The 26,944-nt window shown below is 47.3% G+C and overlaps 1 protein-coding gene across 23 annotated transcripts in view; it reads right to left on the bottom strand.

Moving 5' to 3' along the window:
• HIPK2 (homeodomain interacting protein kinase 2) overlaps window positions 1-26,944 on the bottom strand; it is a 202,101-nt gene that overhangs the window by 129,360 nt on the left and 45,797 nt on the right. For 5 of the 23 annotated variants that reach the window (XM_067042011.1, XM_067042026.1, XM_067042008.1 and 2 more), the window contains one exon: window positions 5,794-6,877. In XM_067042011.1, the coding sequence (XP_066898112.1) occupies window positions 5,794-6,875 (1,082 nt within the window). In that variant the 5' untranslated portion in view covers window positions 6,876-6,877. Of the gene's footprint in view, window positions 1-5,793; window positions 6,878-6,995; window positions 7,107-8,360; window positions 9,164-24,313; window positions 24,368-25,630; window positions 25,738-26,944 lie in introns of those variants that run through there. The other 18 variants (XM_067042005.1, XM_067042018.1, XM_067042021.1 and 15 more) reach the window with 13 other exon arrangements.

Below are 26,944 nucleotides of genomic sequence, written 5' to 3'. Positions count from 1 at the left end.
TCAGGCCTCCCTCACCTAACCTTTACTCGCCAGCCCAAGCCCTCAACTCCTTGCAGGTGTCACTGGCACCTCCCTCCCCCCATCTTCCCTTATTAATTCCAATCTCCGTGCCTCTCAGGCTCCCCCCACCGCCATCTCACATTTCCTTTAAGATGGACCTCAAGAGTACTTCAACATAGCTTGTTCTCGAAAAAGCCTCCCTATTAACCCATCTCGCAAAATCTTTCACTGACTTTGAATCTCTTTAACTGCTTTTTCTCATCACTGGTTCCCTAGAGTCTCAATGAATATCTGCTGAGTGATCAAACATTTGTAATATCAAAGTATCAGAAATACACTCTAGGCAATTTGTGTCTTTTAATCTCCTCAGAGAAACCATAAACTCCTCCAGATTAGAAATCTTGCGCCTTATCTCCTACCCGTCAGTACATCACAGGACACACAGTAGACACCCAATGAATGTTTGATGAATTGAACTGAATTAAAATATATCTCCCCCCCCCCACACCTAAAACAATCACGGAATCAATCTGAAGATAGTGTCTGAAACCAAAAGAACCAGGCAAAAAAAGGTTACATTATTCTGAAAGAGTAGATTACTGGCCTTTTCTTCACGTCCTAAATTTTTATGCACGTCCCACCCTTTTTCTTTGGTCCGGGTAATGGTCTTAAGTGTTTCAAATTAAGTCTAGACAAGAGTATTTTGAATCACCGGAGCAGAAACAAAAATATCCACACATCTTAATCGCTATCTCCTGCCTGAATGGCGTGCCTTTTTGTTTGTTTTTCCTGAGTAGAGCTTAATATTTAGTCCTGTTTTCAGTTTGCTGGTCACACTGACAGTGGAAATACCCCAGCATCAATTTATTGCTTGCTCCAAAAACATAACTGGCGTCAATGTAGAATCAAATGCAGTAGTCCCCCCTTAATCACAGTCGGCCGCGATCCAAAAATATTAAGTGAAAAATTCCAGAAACAAACCATTCTTTTTTTTTTTTTTTTTTTCCAAACCATTCTTAAGTTTTAAATTGCCCGCTGTTCTGAGGAGCGTGACAAAGTCTCACGAAGTCCCGTTCTATCCCACGCGGGACAGAAATCTTCCCTTTGGCCGACACACCCTGCCCATTGGTCTCCTAGTAGCCCACTTGGTGATCAGACTGACTGTGGCATCGTGGTGCTTGTGTTCAAAGTAGCCCTTATTTTCCTTAATAATGGCCCCAAACGGCAAGGACACTGGTGCTGGCAATCCGGATACTCCAAAGAGAAGCCTGTAAAGGGCTTCCTTTAAGTGAAAAGGTGAAAGTTCTCCATTTAATAAGGAAAGGAAAAGAAAGTATGCTGAGGTTGCTAAGATCTACGGTAAGAATGAATCTTCTATCTGTTAAATTGTGAAGAAGGAAAAAAAGAAATTCGTGCTAGTTTTGCTGTCGCACCTCAAACTGCAAGTTACAGCCACAGTGTGTGATAGGGCTTGGTTAAGATGGAAAAGGCACTGAATTTGTACAATAAGATATTTGGAGAGAGACACCACATTCACATAACTTTTATTACAGTATATTGTTGTAACTGTTCTACTGTATTATTAGTTATCAATGTTAATCTCTTACTGTGTCTAATTTGTAAATTTCCTATGCATACGGGTATGTATGCACAGGAAAAAACACAGTGTACGCAGGGTTCGGTACTATCCTCAGTTTCAGGGACACCCACTGGGGGTCTTGGAACGTAACCGGGAGGGTAAGGCAGGGCTGCTGTAGAGGAACGGCAGGGACTTCCAAGGTATGTTCACAGAAGTGCACAGGATGCGCTTCAGTTCCATCCCTTAGGGTGTGAACACTTCAAAGGAGACACCATTAAGGACCCTCTTCTCTCTCAGTGGGCCTCCAACCACCTGCACAAGCTCACCTCTGATTCCCCGTGGCGAGTCTTGGGGTGTGTGCAGGGCGAGGGCTTTCTCCGGGGACACCCCTCTGGAGACTAGGGTGCAGTGGGTCTGGGGCAGGGCCTGGGGCAGGGCCGTGGCGGTAGTGTGTTCTTAACACGCTCTCCAAGTGATTCTTATGCACGATAAAGCCTGTGACCAGTGTGGTTGGATGGTTTAACTAGGTAACTGACCTTCGAGTTGGAAGGTCAGGTTGGAAGGGGCTACCCACGCATCAGGCTTAAACAACGAAAAAACCAGCCTTTGTTTCCTGAAAAACACACAGTCAGGCTTGCCTCACAGGATACGTACGGCAATATGCCCTGCCTCGACCAAGCACGCGCCTAATAGCCGGGGGAAACCGTTTGCTCCCCGAGACCCACCTACTTTTCCAGGTACACCCGCCACCCCCCCGCATGAGGACAGGAGCATCTCTTTACATCAGACTGTTTCCTCATCACTAGGTGGGCTGAGACATTTAATACTATCCATTTAAAAACAGGGCAGGACATTAAATGTCCTCCTCCTCTTTGCAAGTGAGGTCGCCAGGGGATGATGGCCCAGCTCAGATTCGGGGGCCCGGGGGACCCAGGCCCTGCCGAAGGCTGGGTCCACAGGGTGATGACTCCTCTACTCCAGGTGGCTCAAACACAGTCTCTCACGACGCAGCTGAGAACGCCGACCTTCTCAGATACCAACGGACCACTGAGGAGCCTTCTCCACCCACCTCCTCTCCCCGTAAGAGGCAACACAATCGGGAAAACGGACTGGACGCATGTGGCCGGAAGCCGGCTGCCCCACAGCAGGGCTGACGCGACCGGGCTGGGCGCTGTCCTCAGAGCCTCCTGCTGCTGTGTGGGGCGGCAAACTACGCCAGGCTTCAGACGAGACCCGGGGGAGGAACAGGACGCTGTGCCCAGTTTAGAGATGGAGCGTCACTTCGGGCAGAAACACTGGGCTGGCTTTCATGCTGACTGTGCCCTTGAAAGCAGAGCTGGGCACAGGGGGGCCACCATGAGGACCCAAAGGACACTCGCCGTTTTTGGTCAAAGTGACCACAGGAGGAAGGGGTCCCGCTGAGAAATTTATGCAACAGTCACATGAGGTCTAAAGAAAGGGGTCACATCACAACCAGATGGAGGGCCTTCCAAGGCAAATGGGGGCACCGGGGCCGGAAGTGGAAGACGGAGAGGGGGGCTAAGGAGAGCCCTGGACTCTTGGCCCACGAGCCTTGCACACCAGGCGGAGCAGTTTCTCCTGCCACCCAGAGCCGCTGTGCTGGGGTTCCCGGTACCCGGGCACCGGGGCCGACACGAAAGCGCAGGAAGCCTGGAGAGTCTGTCTGCTGCGAGAGGGGTGCCACGTGTCACGTGGGCACAGGAAGGTGAGAACACAAGCGAGTCCAAGAGTCCCGACGTCAGCTTACCCAGCGCATCAAGTTTGGCTCTAAGTACGCACTGCCTTTTAAATAGAATTTTTAAAAGCCTTTTTACAAGTTGCTCGGCTCAAGATTTAGAAAACATGAATAAAGCCAGTATCGCCCACTAAACGGCATCAAGTTAACAAAATAATAAAAGCCCAAGCAGCCTTGACTTCGCTGCAGTCCACCCTAAATTCAGGCCAAGACCTAGGAAGGAGCGGCCCGGCACGCTGAACTGGCACCCCCAAGTGCAGAGTGACAAGGGCAGCAGGGCGCTGGCCAAGGCACTGGCTATCCCTCGGATGGGCTGGTGACCCCAGGTGATGCCACCCAGAGCTCGCGTTCAGGGAAGGGCACTTTGTAAAGAGCACGCCTGTTGTTCCAGCCCCCGGCCAGCGTCTTCCTTCAGCCTCTCCCGGGGGTCCGCAGGGCCTGCTCCCTCCACCTTCAAGCCCAGGCTCCCCTTCCTCGGTGGCCACAGCCCTGGGCTCTCAGCCTCCCCCTCTGCCTGGCTCCGGGGCTGAGGGCCTGACAGCAGACCGCAGAGGTCTAAGAAGCTGGTGAGCAGAGAGGAACCGGGTGAGCAGTACAGATCCACCCCTCCCGGAGCCCAGCAGGGACGCACATGCGAGGCTCCTCCCTGGATGCTCAGGGCAGGCGGGTGGGGGGAGGACAGCACGGGTGGAGGGGCCTAGAGATCTGTCTAATTCGGGACTGAGATGAGGGAGGTGAGGGGGCAGTGGGGACGTGTGGCCTGTGGCCACAGACCTCCCAGGGGAAGGGGTACGAGGTCAAGGACAGAGACCCCCGGGGCTGAGGGCCGGGTGAGGGCACCTGCGACAGAGCCAGCCGGCCGGAGGGGTGAGCAAATCGGTGTGGGGGGGACGGGTGTGCCTCAGAACGTGTGACGGGCCAACTGTGCTGACACGGCTTAAGCACATTCCCCGCCTTTCTCCGCGGCCGGGAAGGAGGTGTGGGGAAAGCACGTGCTCACTCGGGGGTTGGGCCGGCAGGGCTTGGGCACGGAGGGGTCATGGGGTCCTGGTTCTACTGCCCACGTGTCAACCTCTTAAATGTGCTGTCAGCCCCATCTTCTCGTGGGAGTTTTAGTTTCAAATCTTGCCAACTTCCATCTTCACCGGACCGTTCAACATCCCCTCAGACACAGCCCATCACCATCTCCCCAGAACAGACTCACTCGCTTCCCGTTTCCGTCCAAGCCCTGTGCACTGACCACGCGCCAGATACGGAGCCAAGAACCCAGCTGCGTCCTGGCTCCGTCATCCAACAGCCCCAACACGGCCGGTGCCCAGACTCTCCCAGGTTATGGGTCAGGAACGAAGGGGTCAGAGAAACGAGGCAACCAGCCCAGTTGCACAGCTCGGCGAGTGGGGGGGATGAGGTTTTCCTGACCCCGGAGCCAGTGCTCTCATCGGGGTCCCACCAGAGCAGCGATTCCTAACCCTGGCCGTGCACTGGGAGCCCCGGGAGAGCTGTGACAAACACCCATGTGGGACGCCACCCCCAGAGATGTCGACGATTCCATGTGTGGGGACTGGGACCTACATCGGGTTATTTTTTAAAGCCCGCTCCACCCACCGGCGATTTTGACGTGGAGCCAAGGGTGGGAAGCAGTATGCCACAGACTCCAGGAAGGCGAGGGCCTTGCCTCTGCTCTCCTGGCTGTGTCCCGGTCCCCAGTGCTGCGCCTGGCTCATGTTAGAAGTGAAATAAATCCTTGCTGAACGAGGGAAGGAATGAAAGCGTCACACTTTCCCCCCAAGGGTGCTACACTCCTTCGTCTTCCTGACGCCAAAGTTCTCCCGCCACCGAGGGTGCTGCCTGGTCCCTCGGCTACAGACCTTCCCTCCTCCCTCTCTCCCTCCACATGCTTCTCAGAGCATCGCTTTCATCCTATCACCCACCCTCTGCTGTTCAAATGTTTCGGCACTTGCTCCACGTTTATGGACACAGTTGCAACCCCTTCATCTGGTATCTAAGACCCCAACACCCTGGTCCCAACCTATCCTTGCCATCAGACTTTCCACCACCCACGGATCCTCTGTTCTGCCAGGCAGGCGTGCTCTTGGTCTGCAGTCCTGCGCATTCTTGCCAGAGTGACTTCATAATGCGTGTCCCTCTCGCTCCTTCACCCGTGTCTGGATTCTACCCGCCCGTGACAACCTGACTCCCCGACCATGCCTTTGCTCTTTGCCCACAGCCCCCAGGAAGCCCTCCCAACTCTGAACCTCTACACCAAGAGTCTTACTTGGCTCCATTCTTACATGGCTTTGAATCATCGCTTCAATGTGCACATGTCCTAATTTCCCGACTAAATCGCGATCACTCGAGGGCAGCGATTTTACCTTCCAGGCAGCGACCAAACACTGCCCATGCTCTGTGAATGCCGCTAGGCATTCAGCATCTCCTGTCTCGCGGCAAATGGCCTTACCTGTAATACCTGGACTGCAAGTAGGTGGAGCACACGGCCTTGGACACGTGACTGGCTGAGCCGAAGTCGATGACCTTGACTCTGTACGGTTGTCTGGATGGATCCACCAGCATGATGTTTTCTGGTTTGAGGTCAGCGTGGATAAGACCTAGGCTTTTTAGTTTCATCAGGGCTGTGGCAACCTGCTGGAGGACCGGGCGAATGTATTTGAGGGGCAAGGGGCTGAACTTGTTCTGCTTCAGAAAGTCATAGAGGTTCTGCTCCAGCATCTCAAAGACCAAGCACGTGTGATTCTTGTGCTGGAAGCACTCGTAGGCACGGACGAAGTTGTAGTCGTCGGCGCTCTCTGTGCTCAGGCGGGCCAGGATGCTCACTTCGATCTGACCTTGGCGGGCGTACGACGGGTGGTTCTTCAGGATCTTGATGGCCACAATCTCATTGGTGCCCCGTTTCCAGCACTTGACCACTTGCCCAAACGTCCCTCGGCCCAGGAACTCTAAGACCTCGTAGGTGTTGGTCATGGAGCACAGCACCTCATGCTGGACCAGCTGATAATCCCCCTCGCTGTTGGAGCCACTGTTTTTGGAAGTGGCAGTGGAGGTGGTGGCAGTGGCTACAGTGGCCCCACTCGCATTATTCTGAATCATGGGTGGATGCTCTTCGATGATCTGCACGCTGCTCGTGTTCTCGATCTCCTCACTCTTCCGCTTGAGTCCGCATTTTTGGTAGGTATCAAGAAGGCTCACAGTGCTGCGACGCATGAGGTTGTGCGGTCCGCCGAGGACTGGCCCGGTGACGGAGGTGCTACCTGCTGATGTCACGACGATGTGCCCGGTGCTTCCTGGGAAGATGATGGTCTGCTCGTACGGTAGGCTGGGGTTTGGCATGGGCAGGGAGGCGCTGACGGTCGTGGCGGCCGGCTGGGATGGTGGCGCGTTCTTGCTCTGGCCATACACTTTGCTGTGGGAGCCGTACCCGGTCATGTCCCAGTTGGAACTCGGCTCTACTTTCAGTTTCTTCACGCTACAGAAGGCACTTGATTGAAGGGTGTGAGGGGAGAAAACTTGCACATGTGAGGCCATACCTGTGAGAAAGAGAAAGGCGAAAAGAAATACCTTAGTCACCCTTACACGAATGAACGTTGACAGAGCCACTTCAGTTGTGACCGGCAGCACGGGTCCTAGGGTATACTGTCTTCTCACTTCGAAACAACGTCGGCAAAGTGAATCTATTCCACCCAGAAGCACCGGCTGGTCACGCAGTCTGTGGGCTCCAGGGGTTCCAGTGTGCCGCCCGCCACCATCAGGAGGGTGGGAGACTGCAGGGTGGGAATACAGTCAAGACTCAGAAACACAATTAGAATACCAGAACTTAGTTCATTATGTCGTTTTTTTAAATAAATACTGTTTGTGATAGAAACAAATTCTTCCTCAGTTCTCAATGGGTTGCAATCCTATTAAAAATGAAGACTGGGGACTTCCCTGGTGGCACAGTGGTTAAGAATCCGCCTGCCAGTTCAGGGGACACGGGATCTTCCTGGTCCGGGAAGATCCCACACGCCGCGGAGCAACTAAGCCGTGCACCACAACTACTGAGCCTGTGCTCTAGAGCCCACGAGCTGCTAACTGCTGAGCTCGTGTGCTGCAACTACTGAAGCCCGTGCGCCTAGAGCCCATACTCCGCAATAAGAGAAGGTACCACTCGACGCAACTAGAGAAAGCCCGAGTGCAGCAACGAAGACCCGACACAGCCAAAAAAAAAAAAAAAAAAAAAACCCAACCAACAAACAAAAACTGAAGACTGTATCAGGTGGCCCAGCTAGCTGTCACACACTTAGTTGTCTCACATGGTCAACTCCTCTCTGTCACAGGCCCGAAGACTGTCAGGCTTACTCATCTGAGGAAACAGCTTCCATAGAGGTCCAGTCACAGAGCCACTGGTGATCTGCTAGCTTCTGGATGAACCATAATTGCCCCCTGGCATCTCAGTCACCTTAAATAATTCTGTAGGGTTGAATCGAGCAGCAGTTGGTCTGATGTTTTCATTTAGATAGTCTGAATCATTTTATCAGCTTTTTTTTGGAGAGGAGGAGTGGGCAGCACAATAACGGGACGGGCTCTGTTCACTCCGCGTCCTGCTGAATTTATCTATCAATAAATTTATCTCGAAAGTAATACTATTTCATATCAAAACCTCACCCACAATTTAGATAACCTCAGAAATCTGTAAGACCATAACTCTGGAATGGCTGTACAATTTATAATTATGGTGATAGTGGAAACAAACAAAAATTCATAAAAATGAATTAAGTAACAAGGTGATGAGGAAGGATAAGTCCTTACAGGTAAAAGCAGAAACACTGCCCATCTTCTAAGCTGCAGCTGAGAAACATCTCCTATAAAAGCATAAGGAAAGTGGGGTTTCTATCAAGCACCGCTGGTGTTTAGCAATCCCAGTGTTTGTGTCTCTCTGACCCCCTAGCATTACCTAGGGTGGTTATTTAACATTTTCCTTTTCTCCTCGTCACCCATCACCCTAGTCCACCCTCTCTCTCAGCAACAACCCACCTTCCACTTTGTCCAGAAGCCTGAGGCCAGCAGCCTTGCTGTCCATCTTTATTCTCTTCATTTCAAAACGCTCCTGAATTTGCATCCATCCTCCATCCTCTCTTCCATCTTTCTGGTCTCAGAGGAAGGGGTGTCTCTCTGTTCCAACACTAAAAGTTCCCCCTATTCTCACGATTCAGCCTCCCTCATCTTCTCTTGAACGCTATGCTCCCTCCGCTGTCTACTCTGATGGCTTTCGATTTCTCCCTGTTAATTGGATCCAAGTCCTTAGTAGGTACTTAACAAAGTTTTGCCAAAATAATCAGTGACAATCTTCCTCTGCTGCCTTCACATCTGCACATGGAAACTCCCAACTTGGAAGGTAAGAGGAGTAACAGCCGAATTCTTCCTTTTGGATACTTTCCTTCTTCTCACCTGTAATCAATGTTTTATGCTCCCTTTTCTTCAAGGCTCACTCCTTAATCCATCTCCCCCTACACATACACACACTACAGGACTCTGTTCTTAAAGGTAAATGACTTCCTAATTGCCTAATCCAATGGCCTTTCTTCAGCCTCTAATCTCTTTGACCTCTCGGCAACTGACCAATCGGATACTGCTGACCACGACTTCCTTCGTGATGCTATTATCTGTGCTGTGTGAATCTGTAACCTCCCTATCCTGCGTCTGACTGCACATTGTGTGCTGGCTGGTTCCTCTTCCTCTTCCTCCTTTAAAATGTGGGCGTCTCCAGTGTTTGGACTCTGTTCTCTCTGGATCGAAGCTGTCACCTCTATGCAGGCGACCCCGACAGGTTCAACACAGGCCAAGTGCTCCCTCGTGCCTTCCAGTGACGTATTTCTGCCTCCTGCTACAAAATCAAGGATGATCTTCCAAAGATGAACTTCTTACCTTTTCCTAAAAATCTAGCCATTTCACCCTCCATGATAATGTCCCCATGGCTGTTCATAAAATATTCTTCTAGTCACTTGGTCCCAAACCTTTGAGGATTCTTCTTTGCCACCATGGACAAGAAGATTTGGAGTCTCATTTCTCTGTCCTTCAAAATGTCTCTTGTAACCATCTCTTTGTTTCTGTCCTTGCTGCCACTTCCATAGTTAAAGCATTTATCACTCTCCAGTAGACAAAAGCAAGCACAGACATCTGGTCTACCTGAGCACTCTTTCTTCCTCTAATTTGCCCATATTCAGCCACCAGATTATCTTCCTAGAACATTTCTGAGCATGTCACGTCTCTGTCCAGAAACCTTCAATGATTCCTTAGAGTCTAGAAGATAAATTTTGAGGACTCTTAACACCTTCACATTTTGATTTCAACTGCTTTGTTGGCTTCACCTCCAACTATTAACCTTCCCGAACCCTCAATTTTAATTAAGCTGTTCTACTCACTGTTTCTAGAATGTCTCTTACAGTTCCTACCTACCCCCATGCTCTTACACAATTCCCCCATCCCACATGCCTTCACATCTTCTCTAGGCTTATCCAAAGGTAAGACAATTCAGATGCCTCCTCTTTCCAGACAACTCCAACCTACACTGATATTCCCAATTCTCCATTCCTCAGGCACTTACCATGTGCACTGCCCATTTGCCCACAAACTGCATTTCTGCCTTGCAGAATCTCTTGTCTTGAATTGAATTACTTATCTTTTGTGCTATATAACATTTTATACATTTAAGTCATGTTTCCATAACCAGGCTATATTCAGAAGGCGCGGGCTACAGGTTATACTTCTTTCTTCCCCCTAGCATTAAGCCAGGTTTGTTACATATGGGAGGCACTCAGTTGATGGAATAAAGCACTCTAACTGATCAGGCTTCGAGGAGAGCTTAGTCTTCTAGCTATAGAGCAATTACCAGTCACAAGCACCTATGGAACCTGGCCTCACTCTGGAGAATAAAGAAAAACCTGCCAATACTTTTCCACCCAAACTAAGGCAGAGTCCAGGCAGCTCTTGTCCTGGGGTCAGCAGTCATGTTCTGTCTATACTTCATCCTGGGTGTGCTCTCACTTCCCAGGGGCAACCTCAACCTGTCTAACACCCAACACCTGCACTGAACCCTACCTTGACCCTGATCCCATAGATCTGACAGAAGCTTCCTTTCTTGTTTGGTTCCTGAACTCCAATATCTACTTGTGTAACATGACTATACTTCTGTAGACAGCCTTCGGCCTGACAAGACTATTTTGGCTTACTCATTCAGAATTCACACTTTACCTGTTTCTTCCTATGGTACTTTTTGTTCAAGTCAATCTCCCCTTAATTCTATAATAACACAGAAGATAGCTCTTCTATATTTATCAGTATTAAATAACCACATTGTTCTAGATATTTTATACAATACAGAAATGACCAATCCCTCAGCTTTTAGTAACGTATCCACTGAAGAGGCAAAGCAATGAACATTTCCTTTATTCTTTGGTATCGAGCTTGCCCCTTACTGCTCCATCCTCAGTGCTTTGTGGCAGGAGGACAGGGAGGGGGGCAGCGAGGGGTCAGAGGTGGCAGAAGAAATATGCTGATGTTACATAAAGGAGATGTAGCTCTATTCTCCGTTTTCACTGTTTCAGAAAAATCTTGGTGGAAAGGACAGGGTGTAGCAGTGGAATTTTACAGAGGGGAAGAGAATGGCTTATGACTTATTTGCTACTGGGATGACAGCCAAGGGTCATAAAATTGTGGATATTGTCACTGGGTACCTCTGGTGACAGATTTGCGGGATCAGAGAGGAGACCTGCATGGCTAGAGACACCCTCCACCGCACCGCCTGCTGCAGACTCTGGCCTGGCCTGGTGTGGCCACTGCTTCTCCTTTATAAGGTCAGCAGCCACTATTCTAAGAACTAGATTAGCAATTCCCGATACAGCCTTATTTCCCCCTCCAGCTTGACTGAGATATAACACATATAAAATCGTGGCAGTTTAACGTGTACAATGTGATGATTTGATACGAATATATGGTACAAAACGATGATCATAATAAAGTTAGTTACCACCTCCATCACCTAATTACCTTGTGTGTGTGTGTGTGTGTGTGTGTGTGTGTGTGTGTGTGGTGAGACGATTTAAGATCTACTCTCCTAGCAGCTTTCAAGTACACAATACCCCGCGGTTGACTACAGTCACCGGCTGTACGTTACATCCCAGAACTTATTTATCTTAGAGCTGGAAGGTTGCCATTACAGTCTTATTACCTTTATTCTGTAGCAGAAGCCATTTTGCTCTGCGAAGCAAATTGCTCAAAGAAAATATAGGTAAAGAAAGTCTTCAATAATAATAATAATAGCAATTATTATTATTACTACTACTGCTCTTACTTATTTTTAAATCTCTAAACTATCTCCTAAGTGATAAACCGTTGCTGATAGTTGCATAGCTTAGTCTTAAAACAATCCTACAGGAGTAACCAAACTTATTGCCCAACATTTCTCCTTGAGAGTATTTTTCTGGAACAAGTCCTCCTGATTTGTGGAGATCCCAGTGATCCCAGCCCACACCCTTTGCGTTCTACTTATGCAGATCTCCAAGGCTGGGGCCGAGGAAGGCGGCGAGGACCTGTATGTTTTCCACTCTAGGAAGAGCTGTTTCCTCTCATTTATTTCTGTGTTGACCTTTGTGCTCTTCAAGGCCTGCTGCCCTCCTTATCTGTCAATTTTCTTCTCAGAAAAGGCTGGGGGTTTAATGGGCATTTTCAGTTTGATCCTATGGCACCATTTCAATCACTTTTTAAGTCATCTCTGCCCTTCCTATTTGGTTCTTGGAAGAGAAAGTGAATTTTTCTCCATCTTCCTTGGGAGACTGGGAGGCTATTACCATACGGGTGTGAGGGCAGGTTTTGAGCCCATGGGGAGTGAGGCACTAGGGAAATCACTGTAAGATAAATCTGCAAAACTCACACCTGCTCCCTAGAGGGGGCCATGAGACCCAGACAGTTCCACAAAAGCCCGAGTAGCCTCCCAAAAGAACTCCTGACATGACTGTCGCATTGTCACTCATGTGAAAGCACAGTGAGTCACCACAATTTAGAACTAAACTTTCTGAAAGGCACATCGCTGTTACCATCTGTCTCATAAGAAGGCCAACATTATAAACACTGAGTGTTAGATAGTCATCAGGGCCTTGCATGCTTTTTAATGTTACTGATACAAGTTTATGCAGATGTTATAAAAGTGACCAGTAAAAAGCATTTAAAAACTAATTTATTAAAATTTAAGTCAACTTGTACTACACAGCTGTAGGTAGTATGTCCTTCCTTGCATGTGGCAAACGAAATACAGCTCCTATAAAACAGGCACTAAAATACATCCTATAGTTAGCAGAATTAAACTCCATTATTTGTAAGAAGTCATTTCTTATTACCACAAAGATGAAAGACTGCTTCTTTCATGCCCCAAACAAATCCGGGTCCCAGCTACCTAGGGTGCATTTCTGACACTGCTAAAGGCAGTAAAAGCACTGGGCCCTCTTTTGGCCATTTTATACACATGCTCATTTTGCATTTTTAAAAAGATATGGTACAAAAGTCTGCATTTCAAAATAATATTTTTAAAACATTTGCCTTCTACTCTTTATTAGAGCTGCCATTTATGTCCATAAAATGCTATCACACTCGAATTCAAACCCTATTACTCAGGAGTCTCATGATTCTCCAGATTTTAAAATCTTGAGCACCCAGTAAGTACCAGGCTCTGGGCAGGATGTTTTACGAACAGGGTAAACGTACATCTGACTTTGGGACAATCCGGAATTACCCTTGTTATTCCAAATGAATTAGTAAGAACACCCTCTCCACTTGCATCCTTACGAGGGTCCTAGTTTGACTAGGAAGTCAAGTGATGGGTTAAGGCTCCTATAATAAGTGGAAAAACCAGACCTTGACCCCAGAAGTTCAAATCTGGGTAATTCTATGTGCCACTTTGTCTTAATAGTTTAAAGAGAAATTTATTTTCCTAGGGTTAAGAATAATTTTTTCCACCTTAAAAAAAAGGGTAGTTAAAAATCTTCATGATCTTCCTGAGCTCTTAAGTCACAAGAATTTTTAAAAGGTCATTTGTTAAAGGATTGGCTCATTGAGTTCATTTTTTTCCACATATTTGCCTAGTTTCTTCATAATTTTATATTTCACAATTAGATGAACTGAAAAGTTGCTTCACATCTGAGTACATTTCCTTTCCATTTCACCACCCCAAACTTATCTACTGGAAGATCAGACTCTGCTGAAACTACAGGGATGAGTGGGGGTTCAACTATGATTAAAATAATAATTAAGCTGAATTCAATTTCACTGGACTCTATCAAAGCTTGAGAGAAGGAACTATAAGCGAAATAGTGGCACCATTTTTATCAGTATGTAAAGTTTAATTTTGGTGTTGCAGATCACCACTCAGAATCCAGTTATATTATTAAAGAGAACAGAATCATGAACATCTTAGTTTGGGAATCCCCTGGCAGTCCAGTGGTTAGGGCTCCATGCTTCCATTACTGTGGGCATGGGTTCCATCCCTGGCTGGGGAACTAAGATCCTGGCAAGCTGCACAGTATGACCAAAAAAAGAAAAAGAACACCTTAGTTTAGGAGGTGCCAACTTCCCCACTTCCTATAGTCCTCTGGCCACACGCTTCTACCAAATAGTAAGTATTTGATAGAAGCTACAGATCTTTTTTTTGTAATCCAGAACTCAAAGGACGGATTCATTCCCATACCCAGCTGACTGCTGTATCTCTCTTACATATCACATTATGCACATAAGGTATAATAACATTATAGAATATTTCAAAATATATGAATGTTAGAAATACGCATCTGAATGGACATTAAAAACGCCTAAAAGGGTTAATCTGTATAATCACTGATGACCATAATTTGATGCCTCAGGGGGTTGAAAAGTAATAGAAAAAATTTCTTCACTCATATATGTAACAACATTCATAAAATTTTAATGACAGTAATCCTGCTTGTCAAGTTTATATACTTCACAAGTAGTACAAAGATAACTTCAGGTTAGCCCATTTCTAAATAATACATTTCCCAAACAGTGTATACTACATGTCTATGGGGCTTGTATAGCATTTTCCATCAAAGTCTTATTTATCTGCTAGTTATGTAATGTTAAATGTGTAGTATATTTGACCAGAGCACAGTTTAGGATCAACCACAATTCTCTACAGAATTCTTTATCGATAATGACAATCACAATACTACTGATTCCATTAAGGGCCCTCTATATAAAAAGACTGGAGTTGGGGACAAAAGGAAGCACAAGACATCTAAGACACTGGCACTGCGCTAAAGGAGCTTCAAATCTCATGGGGGTGCCAAGTTCAGTGCAAAGTAAAAAGGACAACTGGCAATTCTGGGCAACGCAAGCAACTTGCCAAAGTAAACGCAGCAGGAGTTCAGAGGCAGGAATCACTGCGGCCTGTGGTTAGGCAAGGGTTTACAGGGGAGGTAAGTAAGGCTTGAGCTGCGACTACAAAGATGTTACATCTTTCGACGGGCATAAGGACAGTGTTCCAGCTCCTGCTAACTGGGTGTTGGGGGCCTGCAGCCAGCACCGTGGTCTCTGCCCTCAGGAAGCTGAAGCTTTGCTTGGAGACAACTTAGGAGCATTTAATACATTAACAAACGCTCACCCCCAACGTAACTACCAGTCTACACTGTGTGCACCAACAGCCTACTTACCCAGAATTGTCCTCTTCTGATAATTTCAATCTTCTAAAAGTAATTTTTCAATACTGAAAAGGCTGGTGTAAAGCCCCACCACTAAAGCCACTCACTGTATACTGACTGTCATCTAACACTCGATCAACAAGCCGTAGAGGGACTGTCGTTACTGGGTTTGCTCTCTGTGTCAGACTCCAGGTGCACACACCTCACAACCGTAAGATCAGGTGCATTTCCCATTTTACAGACGGGTAAGTGGAGTGCAGGGAGACGACACAGTTTGTCCAAGCTCACTTTGCTACTACCAGCAGGGCTGGGATTTGAACCAAGGTCTGCCTGACTACCAAATCTGTGCTGTTAACCCTTCATGCTTTAGGGTCTCGGAGTTAAAGCACCAAATACGGAGACAGACAGGTACCAAACCAGCCAAGGCAAAATGAAAGCTGGTGTGTGAGAGGAGACTGATCTAAAGTATGGGGCACACCAACTGCATGCCACCTGGTAAACAATGGACCCCACGACAGCACTCCCAAGTCACCTGCATGTCTCCATCCTCTGGTTATGATGACATCTGGGAATACAACCACTCAAAACTGCTCTAATATAATCAATTTACCTCCTGAAAGAGGTAAACTTCACTTCTCTGATGCACAGTGGCACAGTGGACAGAGCACCGGTCTTGGGTGAGCTGACCTGGGCTGTCCCAGCAGTCCAGGGGGGAGGCAGTGAGGACCTGGACGAAGGAACTGCCTGAGAAAACAGCAAGGAAGGAGCAGAAACATAAGACTGTGCAGAGAAGAGAGGCAAGACGCACCGACAGGCGGGATGCAAGGGCAACGGCGAGGGAGCAGTGGATCACGTCTGGGGGCCTGAAAGGAGCGGGGTGCCACAGAAGGTGACATGGAAGATGGGAGGTGGTCTTCAAGTGTTGTTTCTCTTGGGGGATGGGATAATGGAATGGGTTTTGAACAAGATGAATTACAAGCACTGACAAGAGATCCAAGTTGAAACCTTCACTGTTCAGCTATTCATACTGAAACCCTGAGGCAGGGAAGTGCTTAATTTACCAAAGTTACAGTGTCAGGAGCCGCTGGTCATTGACAATCAAGCATCGAGTTCCCATTTGCTGAGTTGAATCCTGAATGAAGATGAACCATTTTGAGAAGACAATGGAAATTAATAAGGTGGGCTAAGCTTGCACAGGAGCGGGGAGAGGGCAAGGTGACCCTGAACCAGTCCATGCATAAGACCAAGGACAAAGGGGTGGAGTCAAAAATATGGCTAAACGAAGATCAGTAGGACAGAGTGACAAAAGTATGGAAAGGGAAAAAGACTGAAATTAAAGGATCACATCCCAAAGAGACTGGGAAAGGAATGGTGTTGCTGAAGATGAGAGCCAAGTGAGCTGGGAGAGCTCGATTTTAAAAAAATTAATTTATTTATTTATTAACTTATTAACATTTATTTTTGGCTGCGTTGGGTCTCCGTTACTGCACGCAGGCTTTCTCTAGTCGCGGCAAGCGGGGGCTACTCTTCGTTGCGCTGCACGCGGGCTTCTCACTGCAGTGGCTTCTCTTGTTGCGGAGCACGGGCTCTAGGCTCACGGGCTTCAGTAGTTGTGGTACGTGGGCTCAGTAGTTGTGGCGCACGGGCTTAGCTGCTCTGCAGCATGTGGGATCTTCCTGGACCAGGGCTCGAACCTGTGTCCCCTGAACTGGCAGATGGATTCTTAACCACTGTGCCACCAGGGAAGTCCCAAGGAAGAGCTCGATTTTGGAGACATTTCATTGAAGGCATTAGTAACAACAGAGAGGAGACGACGTTCTGTATGTACCAACAGAAAAACCAGGATGTGAGAATGGGCGAGGGGTCGTTGACCTGAGGGCTGTCAACAACACCTAGATGAAAATGGAATCCATGTGGGTAAAGCTGTTTCCCAGGAGAAATGGTGTAGAAAGTAGAGCAGATGGCAAATAAAGTAATCCTTGGGGGCACAGATGTTGTCAAACAGTGTGAGGAGGACAGTATGAGTCACAGTGAAGAAGTATAAAACGATGAAAAGAAAAAAAAAAGAAAAACAAGTAAGGGATTGATCCAGGAGAATGAAAACAGAGAAAGCGCTACTGGGCCTGGCTAGGAATAAACCACCAGCCCTCTTTTCCCACAGGGTCAGGAGGAGAGAAAGAAGGGTCACTCCCCTGGGAAGAGAACTAAGTGCACCATGTTATGCCCCTTGCTTTCCCAAGAAATATGATTCTCTTAAGGACTTTCAAAATCTTTTACATCATCTTCCTTGAATCTGCAAATTCTGCCATAAGCTGTGTTCCTCCAGTTGAGAAACATCCTTTTCCTACCATTTGCAAATTCTCCACATATCTACCTACTGGCTCATTATTTGTCCAAATCAGCCCTTATCCATGTTCAGACTTACTTTCTCTTTCTGAAAGTTGCTAACTTCATCTATAACAGAGTCAAGCCTCTCTCAAATTCCCCTTCCTGCGACTCTGCCTCATTGCCTGGGACTAAGTCATAAATCACTATGGATGTGCCAGCCTTTCACTGCAGTGGGTAAGTAAATGTAGCCTATAAGTTGATTATCTAGAGGCCATGTTACCAAGCGTTCATAAGCAATCTGAAAATTACCAATCCAAGATAATTCTGGTGAAAAAAAAGAATGATACCGATAAAACAAACATGCTTTTCAGTTTCTTTCTCCAGGAAACTGGAGAATCAATGAAAGGAAAGCAAGGGTATTAAAAAAAACCCTCAAAAACTGTTTTCAAGCAATAGTTGCATTAGTTCCCTTTGTGCATGTCTCTAGGTCCACATTTCCCCCTTTTAAGGACACCAATCATAGGATTAGGGCCAACCCTAATAATCTGTAACTTGACTACCTCTGTAAAGACCCTTCCTCAAAAAAGGTCACATTCTGAGGTAATGGAGTTAAGAGTTAAACATGCGTTTTTACAGGCAAGGCAGTTAGGGAGACAATTCGACCCTTAACGGAAGGTTTAAGGAAACCAAATGCATTTTACTAACGCATAACTTTCTCAGGATATAGTGTCATATTTTAAAAGAACTCTCTCTGTTTTTCCCTCCTTGGAGATAAGACATTCCATGTTGTAACTTCCCTATATCTTGCTTCAATGGACCCAGGAGGGGATTTCAATTAGTCAAATATTATACAAGCAAAAGCAAAGTGATTATTTCAAATTAAATTCTGCATAAGTTTATGTTACTTATGCAGTGCTTCTGGAAAAGGCCATGCAGGAATGTCTCTGCAATGTATATCGAGGAATAATTGTAGTCATTCTGGTATAAAAGAGAATTGAAAGTCACATATTAATAACACCAAAATGGGAAAGTAAACTAAGCTTCTAGCTCAGATTCTGAGTGCTCCAAACATTTCTGAAGGAGACACGAGTACACTCAAGAGGCAAATCAGTTAGTTGAGGGCTGGGTGAGGATGAGGAACTTTCCTTCTTCACGGCCACTCTCGCCTTAATAGAGCCTCGGATTGGCCTTTTCTCAGACACGCTCTACTTCCCTTCTGCTACCCATGTCGTCCTTTTAGTCCAAAGGCGGTAGAGGCTTACATTTTTCAACCCCGCATCTTCTTTCCAACTGAGGATCTCAAGAAGATAACATTTAAACACATCTGGTGGGATGAAAAAGGTAACACACCCACAAACCGTAAAAAGAAAATCAGCTATACTTCTGGGTTTAACCCAGAATTTCATTTAAATACACATTTTTCAAAGCTCTAGCAGGCTGCTCACATTGTCCCTGCAATGTTCTAAATGAGGCAATTAAAGTCTCAGCAGCATTAGTTTTCAGGTGTTTGAGTCACAACAAATCTTTACAAAAGCACTGTGTCCCTGGATCTTTCAGCCACTTCCTATCACTGGCAGACCCATCCCCGTCCATTCAGTATTGTTCCCAAAGCACACTGGATACCTCGAGAAAGCGATGAGCTGGAGCGGGGGGCAGGTACTGAGGGGTTAGCTCCGTGCCTGGTGATGCTAGCGTCAGCCTCAGATTAAATTTTTCTACCCTTCAGAAATGGTTTATAAGGTCCAAATCAAGACTAAAAATCTGGTCGGTTTGTTTTCTCTTTTAGGCAGAAAAGAAGTAGTTATTCTTAAAATTCCTCTTACCAAATTATGTGTTTTATTTAACCTTACCCATCCTATGCCCAGCCCACAACTAATTTGTCTTGTGAATTTAATTAGCTTCTCCTTCAGCAATGTCTGGCGCACTCAGAATCAGAATTGAAAACCTACTTTACTCTTTTCCATTTTGGTGTTCTTATTACTGAGCCACCGTCAACTTTCTTTTACACCAACAAATTATGTAAACCTATTACTCTGTTACTCTGGGTAAATTCTATTAAGAAGTGACCCCTCAACAGGTATGCTGGAGTCCTAACCCCTAGTACCTGTGAATGTGACCTTATTTGGAAATAGAATCTTTGCAGGTGTCATCAAGTTAAGGTGAGGCCGTAGTGTGAGTTCTAACCCAATATGACTGGTGTCCTTAAAAGAAAAGGAGAAAGGACGCAGACACACAGAGAGAACGCCTCATCAGGACAGAGGCAGAGCCTGCAGTGATGAAGCTGCAAAAGCCAAGGAACGCTGAGGATGGCTGGGGGTCACCAGAAGCTGGGAAGAGGCGAGGAAGGGTTCTGCCTTGAGTCTCAGCCGGAGCATGGCCCTGCTGACACTTTGGTTCAGACTTACAGGCTCCAGAACTGAGAGAATAAATATCTGTTGTTTTAGGTCACCCGGTTTGTGGTACTTTATTATAGTAGCCCTAGGAAACGATACTCTCTGTGATGTAATTCAGGATACATTTCATTGAAAAAACATGTTTGTACTCAAGCTACGATAAAGTATTTATAACAATTGCAGAGTCACGCTGGCCGAACAGCAGTCTGCCCTGACAGCCTGTCTTCGCAGCCTCTCACCTGAAAGACAGGAGAAGCATCCTCAGCCTTACACGCCCCCATCTGAGTTCCAAGTCCTGGAAGGGGGTTGCTAAACACCTTTTCTCTTTATGCAAGTATATTTGTTCTTCGTGATCAACATGTGACTTCTCTGGAAGGCACAGAAAAGTTCAGTCTGTTCTCACCGGCTACGGCAACAGTTAAGGAGTCCTGGCCAGCACTTCCCCGGACCTGCCCTCTCTAAACCTCAGCTTCTTGCTGTTGTGCAGACAAACCAGGACGAGAGACCACCATCTGCGTCCTGCTCTCAGTGCAACACCTGTCGCTGCCTCTTGTACTCATGTTTATGTATTTCTTTGAACATTTCTCTCATGGGTTGCTACCTACCTGCAAAGAAAACTTTGTGAAGATGTCATACAGACCCAGGGCTGCCCGTGGGGCCAGGTGCACAGAGCTCCTTTTCCTGGGTTCTCTTCAGAGACAATATTCTTTCATCCCTCCTCTTAAAAGCACAGTAATATAATCCTTCCTACTTGACTTAAATGGTGACTGCTGTTTACAACAGTAACTCTACGTTACAGCTCCTTTGCTCCTCGGAGAATTTTTTCATTACTCTCAGTTGCCTTTTACTGACGTCTGATGCAACTCAACTAGCGATCAATTTGGGAAAAGGTAGAGGAAGCACCGCCCGATGGTGTAAAAGGAGGAAGGGGGGCGGAAAGACGTAAAGAAAAGCCGGAGGGATGGGGGAAAAGCAGGCTGGGATGCTGGGAGGGAGTAAGGTTGGGGAGGAGGAAAAGGAAAAAAGAAGTACAAGATGGGAAGAGAGGGAGGACACAGAATGCAAGTGAAATGGTATTGTGAGCACATGCAGAATAATAAAGGAACCCTGTGATGTGTTTGGTAAACTATGAAGCACAAGAAAAATGCTACAGGGCATTATTCACAACATTTAGGCAAGCGTTGGTGTGTGGATGTTGCAGATGTAAAACCCAGCTGGCACAGGGGTCCCTGGGCAGGACAACCAAGAGCCCGTTCCAAGCCGCGCGAATCGAAGCGGGCTCGTTGGGCCGCGGCGAGGACATTCTTACGCTGTGAGTCACTGTCATCAAACCGGTCCGGTGCTGCTGTGACCCAGCAACCCCCCAGTGCTGGCCACTGGCACACGGCCTGAGGGGCGGCGCCCACTCTGATGGTACCGGGTCTTGCCTGCTTCCCTCCCCCGGAGCACAGCGAAGGCGTCAGAAAGCTCTCACGTGTCCTGCTCTGGGGCACAGAGGACGGCAGCTGGTGACATAGCTGGTCCCAACTTAACAGAGGTTTGTGTTCCAGGGGCTCAGTTCGGATCTTTTCTGAGTTCCCAGCCACTGCGTCAGAGGTGGGCTCTGCCCCTTGCCGGCAGCGAGTCTCAGCAAGTGATGCAGCCTCGGCACCCCAGTTTCCTCCTCTCTGAAATGGAGACAGTATCTCATAGGGTCCTGGTGTGAAGGGAATGAGTCAGTGTGTGTCACGCATTCAGAGCAGTGCCTGGTCCAGAGTGAGCTCTACGTAATGTCCGGTGACAGAGGAGGAGGGGGAGGTCAGCTGGCTCGCCGAGGCCCATCTAACAAGCGGCACAGCCAACACGCCGGCTGCTTGAGGTGAACCAAGTTCACAGGGTACCAGGGGTCCCCTCATGTGCCAGGCCGGACAAGGGCCTCGGTACCCTATTTCTGAACGACCGGATGAGGAAAGACAGAAAAGACAATGAAATGGGACAAGAGCTCATTTGTCACTTATCTCAAATGCTGTTCCTGGAGGGAAGGCAGGTTTGGACAGGAGGAAGCAACTTCCAACGATTCTGAAGAGGACACCAGGGAAATTTGGAGGGATTCAGACGATTCAGATACAGACTCTATATTTTGCCTACTTTACCTTAAAAACGTATGTCTTTCTTTTCTGTGTAACATTTTAATCAAAAGCACTACTCCTGCACACTACTATATACGAAATGGATAAACAAGGACCTACTGTATAGCACAGGGAACTATATTCAATATCTTGTAATAACCTACAATGGAAAAGAATCTGAAAAATACATATACATATTGATGTATAACTGAAATCACTCTGCTGTACACCTGAAACACTGTAAACCAACTATACTTCAATTTTAAAAAACTAAAAAAAAAAAAAAACAAAAAACTAAAAACAAAAGCACTACTCCTGGTCATAAACAGGACCCAGTTTCTATGCACAGTGTACTCACTGCACATTTGTATCAGTAAAAAAACTGAAGCCTCCTAATACATGTGATAATTATTTTTAATAAATTATATATGTTCTACTTTACTCTTATGTTTATTAAAAACATAAAAATAGAGAATTTAAAAGGATGAGATAAAATATACATAGTCTAATATTTTCTTCTACACCCCAATAAATTGTTCTGAGCCCTGCATTTTGAAAATCCCTGTTATAACTCGAGTAGCTAAAGCCAAGTAACTTGGAATTAGTCTTGGCCATATGGTTAAACTTGGCCAATAAAAAGGGAGTGACAAGCAAGTGTCGTTTCCGGGCAGAAGCTTTTTACAGCCAGCGTGCAATTTGCCTATTCGGTCCCACTTCTCCTTGCGAACGTAACCAGTGATGATCCCGGGGTGGGTGGAAGGGTGGAATGAGGGTTAGAAGCAGTGGAGACGCCAGCTGACTCCAGGGGGACACGCAGCAAGATGGTGGAGCAAACCTTTGTTACTTTAAGTCCCTGAGATGTGGGGGGGGGGGGGGGAGGGTATTTGCTGCCGCAGTATAACTTAGCCCATCCTAACTAGCCCTGTAACCTTCCTTAATGCTCCTATCCCTAATGGGCCTGAATTAATGAGGTTGATTGTAATTACCTTTTGACTCGTGGCATCCACACCCACCAAAATCAGAGCACACATTTTTAGAGACAACTTAAAAACTTCTAAATAGTTCAGCCCCTAGCTTTCATATTTTAGCATCACTTCTGGGCTTTGTGAAAATGCTTCCTGAGATCGGTGGGTCAAAAGATGGAACAGCTCTGACCCTCACAGCTATTAGTGACTTCAGGTGTACATGCATTAATCCCCCACCCAATAACTTTCCTGAACAAGTGGAAGGTATAGGATCACCCATCACAAATGCTTCTCGTTCGGTTTGGAAACTTTGAGGCAAATGACTTTGCAGTGACAAAAACGGAAGCTGCTCTCCAAACCCAAACAGGAGTTTGGCACTACAGAATTTAGGATTACGTGCCCTCCTGGGAGAACCAGCTGATGCCCTGTGCTGCTGTGTTCTCTGGGAAAAGGGGACTTTTCACACCCTGCCCCCAGTTGTATGATGCAATGGTTATGTTCTTGGTAAACAACAGTCAAGTTCTGACGTCATAATAACCATGAGTATTACTCGTGGGAAGCTCACAAGCCTGGCAAGGCACAGTCTGTACCCTCTTTATCACTGAAGTCAGCAATGGGTTTAAAAATAGCGTTTCTCACACACCCAGGGTACCACTGATTCATTAATGGCAGAACAGACACTATTCTGGACTCCTTACTTACATGGGATTTTGGATTGAGATGCCTAGAATGCACAGCATCTGTCATTCCCCTAGTAGGGGTGTTACACTATACTGTCTTATAAATAGAGATCTGCAGATCCTAAAAGAAGGAATTCTCAAAAATTACAAACCAGGATTTAAGATGCCATCTTATTTGTGACTCAAAAATGATGAACCTAAAATATAAATAACCAGAATATATATAAATTTGGGAACTATAATGTGCCAAACATACCAAAATAAAGAGGGCTGATGTTACAACGATAAGTGATAGCTGTGTCAGTGAAGTCTATAAAAAAAGGGTCTGAGATTTTTCATTGTTTAGCGGGGAAAGAAGGTATATGAACCTAGATGCCAGATACAGGTTCTTTAGAGAGAACTATTCCTGAAGCAGAGAATGTTTTCATAATTTATAGGTATCCATAAAAGCACATAATGCGTCCTGCTCAAATTCTGTGCTTAGTAAAGCAATCTCTGATTTCTAACAGGGACCCCAGGAAGCACCTTCTGACTAAGGAGGAAATGCCCTTATATATGCATGTCTAGGGTTATCTTTCTTTAAATAATTCAGATTAATCATCTTCCGTCACAGCGGTCCCAACCTTTTTGGCACCAGGGTCTGGTTTCACGGAAGACAATTCTTCCACGGGTGCGGGGGTGGGGGTGGGGGCAGGGGAGGAAGGAGGGGCAGGAGATGGTTTCGGGATGATTAAGCACCTTACATTTATTGTGCACTTCACTTTTATTATTATTACATTGTAACATATAATGAAATAATTATGCAACTCACCATAATGCTGACAGGAGGCGGAGCTCAGGCGGTAATGTGAGTGATGGGGAGCGCCTGTAAACACAGATGAAGCTTTGCTCACCCGCTGCTCACCTCCTGTTGTGCGGCCCAGTTCCTAACAGATCACAGACCGGTAGCGGTCCATGGCCCAGGGGATGGGGATCCCTGTTCTATAATATCGGCTAGTAGGAATCAGTCGTTCTGAACGTCACAATCCTTGACGAATTTAAGAAGTCACATTTCCAAATCTGCCAAGCTGAGGATTCTAAAGACCGTGGTGGTCACCCAGAAATATCGGTTGAGTGCCTGCTATGTCCAAGCACCACCCCAAGTGCTGTAGGAAGGCTACAGGCATCGTGAAAAACAGTACTACTGCTTTTCAAGAGACCAACAAGACGAGATGGGTGACACGGGAAAGGATAACTGACCATATAAGGCAGGCGTAACGGTTACCGACTGACTGCGGGGTCAGAGGGAGAGTGGGGCACAGGAGAGCACCCCAAGAGGAAGGAGGGGGCAAATGAAGCACAGAGGCCAGGGGACACACAGCGGGCTTAGGGAATAAGATGAGACCTGTTTTTTAAAAAAATTAATTAATTTTTATTTATTTTATTTATTTCTTTATTTTTGGCTGCTTTGGGTCTTCGTTGCTGCGCGCGGGCTTTCTCTAGTTGCAGCGAGCGGGGCTACCCTTCATTGTGGTGCGAGGGCTTCTCATCGCAGTGTCTTGTTGCGGAGCATAGGCTCTAGGTGCTTGGGCTTCAGTAGTTGTGGCACGTGGGCTCAGTAGTTGTGGCACGTGGGCTCAGTAGTTGTGGCTCATGGGCTCTAGAGCGCAGGCTCAGCAGTTGTGGCGCACGGACTTAGTTGCTCCGCACCGTGTGGGATTTTCCCGGGCCAGGGCTCGAACCCGTGTTCCCTGCATTGGCAGGTGGATTCTTAAACACTGCATCACCTGGGAAGCCCGAGACCTGGTTTTATGTAAGTTTTATATGCCATGTACTTCCCACAGGACCTGGGGTGGTTTGCAGGTACAACATAAAAATAAGATAACCTAAGATAAAGCAGGACGGAAGCCGTTTAAAGGGAACACAAGGAAACAGAAAGGGTCTGAGGGCAGTGAGGGTTCCTGCAGAGAGAGTGCAAACGAACTTGGGAAGACTGGAGTCAGATGCAGGGGCCCTTCGGCACCAGGCTTCGCCTGTATCCGGGAGGCGGTGAGGAGTCACAGGGGTGGGGGCGGGGGGAGGATAGGATTAGCAGGGCTTCTGGATGGGAAATGGACTCATGGCAGAAGCCTAGAGGTAACCTGCTCACCTTGGAGGTGCATCTGGGAGAGAAGATCCTGGAGGAAACGTGGCCTCAGTGGGAACTACAGCAAGGTCACAGACAGGAGACGAAGGGGCAACTAAAGACCTTGGCAACTAAAGGGGAAGACAGGGCAGGAGAGGAGTCTGGGATATCGTGGAGGTCACGGTGACAGATTGAGGGGAAGGCTGGTCCCTTTCTCGGCGTGGCAGAGGAAGGCATGGCATGGTGTGCACGGCCAGGCCGGCTGGGCGGCGGGCCCTGGGAACAAAGGGGCTCGCAGGGCACGGCGACTCTGCTGCCAGAAAGAGCTTAGACACACCAGGGACCGGGCGGCTGCAGTGCTCCCCCGGGGAACCCAGACAGCAGAATGCAAGGGGCACTCGCTGGCAAAGACTGCCCCCCTAACCCCCAGCCTGCCCCATTCTCCGTGCATGTATCTCGCAAGCCAGAGGTGACCTGAAACTAACCAGCGCTTCAGCTGGGCGGGCCTACGCGTTACTGACTTGTGACGCTGGCCTCAGCTGAAGCTGGGAACACTCTCAGAGAACGCAGAATCGCAGTCCTTAGGATTGGGCACCTACGGCCCTGAGTGAGAACACACGGAAACCCTTATAGAAGCCCATGGATCGATCAGAACAACTCGGTCAGTTAGGGCACCTCACATTACACAGAAGATGTGAGTGGAGAACGTCCGAATGTGTGTTCTCCTGCTGATGGCCAGAGGCAGCGGAAGTGCTCTGGCTCCTTCACCAGCATCAAATGTGCCCTGTTTACTCCTCCAAAGGCGCTGAGGGGACCCGGTGCTGCAAGCTCGTTCTAAGGCAGCTCTCAAAAGGCGGCGAAGGGCAGAGACTGCACTGCTCACGCTGCACCTCACGGCCCTCAGCTGACACCGTGTGGTCTTGGCCCTGCCCCTCAAGCCCTCTGCATTCTTTTTCAGTTAAGCAGAAAATGAAGCTTTCAGCTCCATTTCCACTCTCTCTGCATGAATCCATTTCTTCTTTCTTTCTTGGCTCAAGCTATATGGCTCATATAAGATTCCCACCGAGTTCTTCAGTGACTCTTACTTTGCTAAATATTTTTCTAAGAAATGCTGAATCAAAATAAAAGGTGGGAGAAGGTATGAGAATACATTCTAAGGGGCAAATGGAAATATAAGAAAGGTAAACGAATAAGCCTGTGGATTCCTTGTTTCCCAGCTTTTACTCCCCTCCATATGTTAAGAGTCATGGGGGGCTTCCCTGGTGGCGCAGTGGTTGAGAGTCCGCCTGCCGATGCAGGGTATAAGGGTTCGTGCCCCGGTCCGGGAAGATCCCACAT

This window comes from Kogia breviceps, chromosome 9, assembly GCF_026419965.1.
Source record: "Kogia breviceps isolate mKogBre1 chromosome 9, mKogBre1 haplotype 1, whole genome shotgun sequence".
NCBI lineage: Eukaryota > Metazoa > Chordata > Mammalia > Artiodactyla > Physeteridae > Kogia > Kogia breviceps.
Note: the sequence above shows the minus strand (reverse complement) of the source record. Positions and strands in the feature narration are given on the sequence as shown.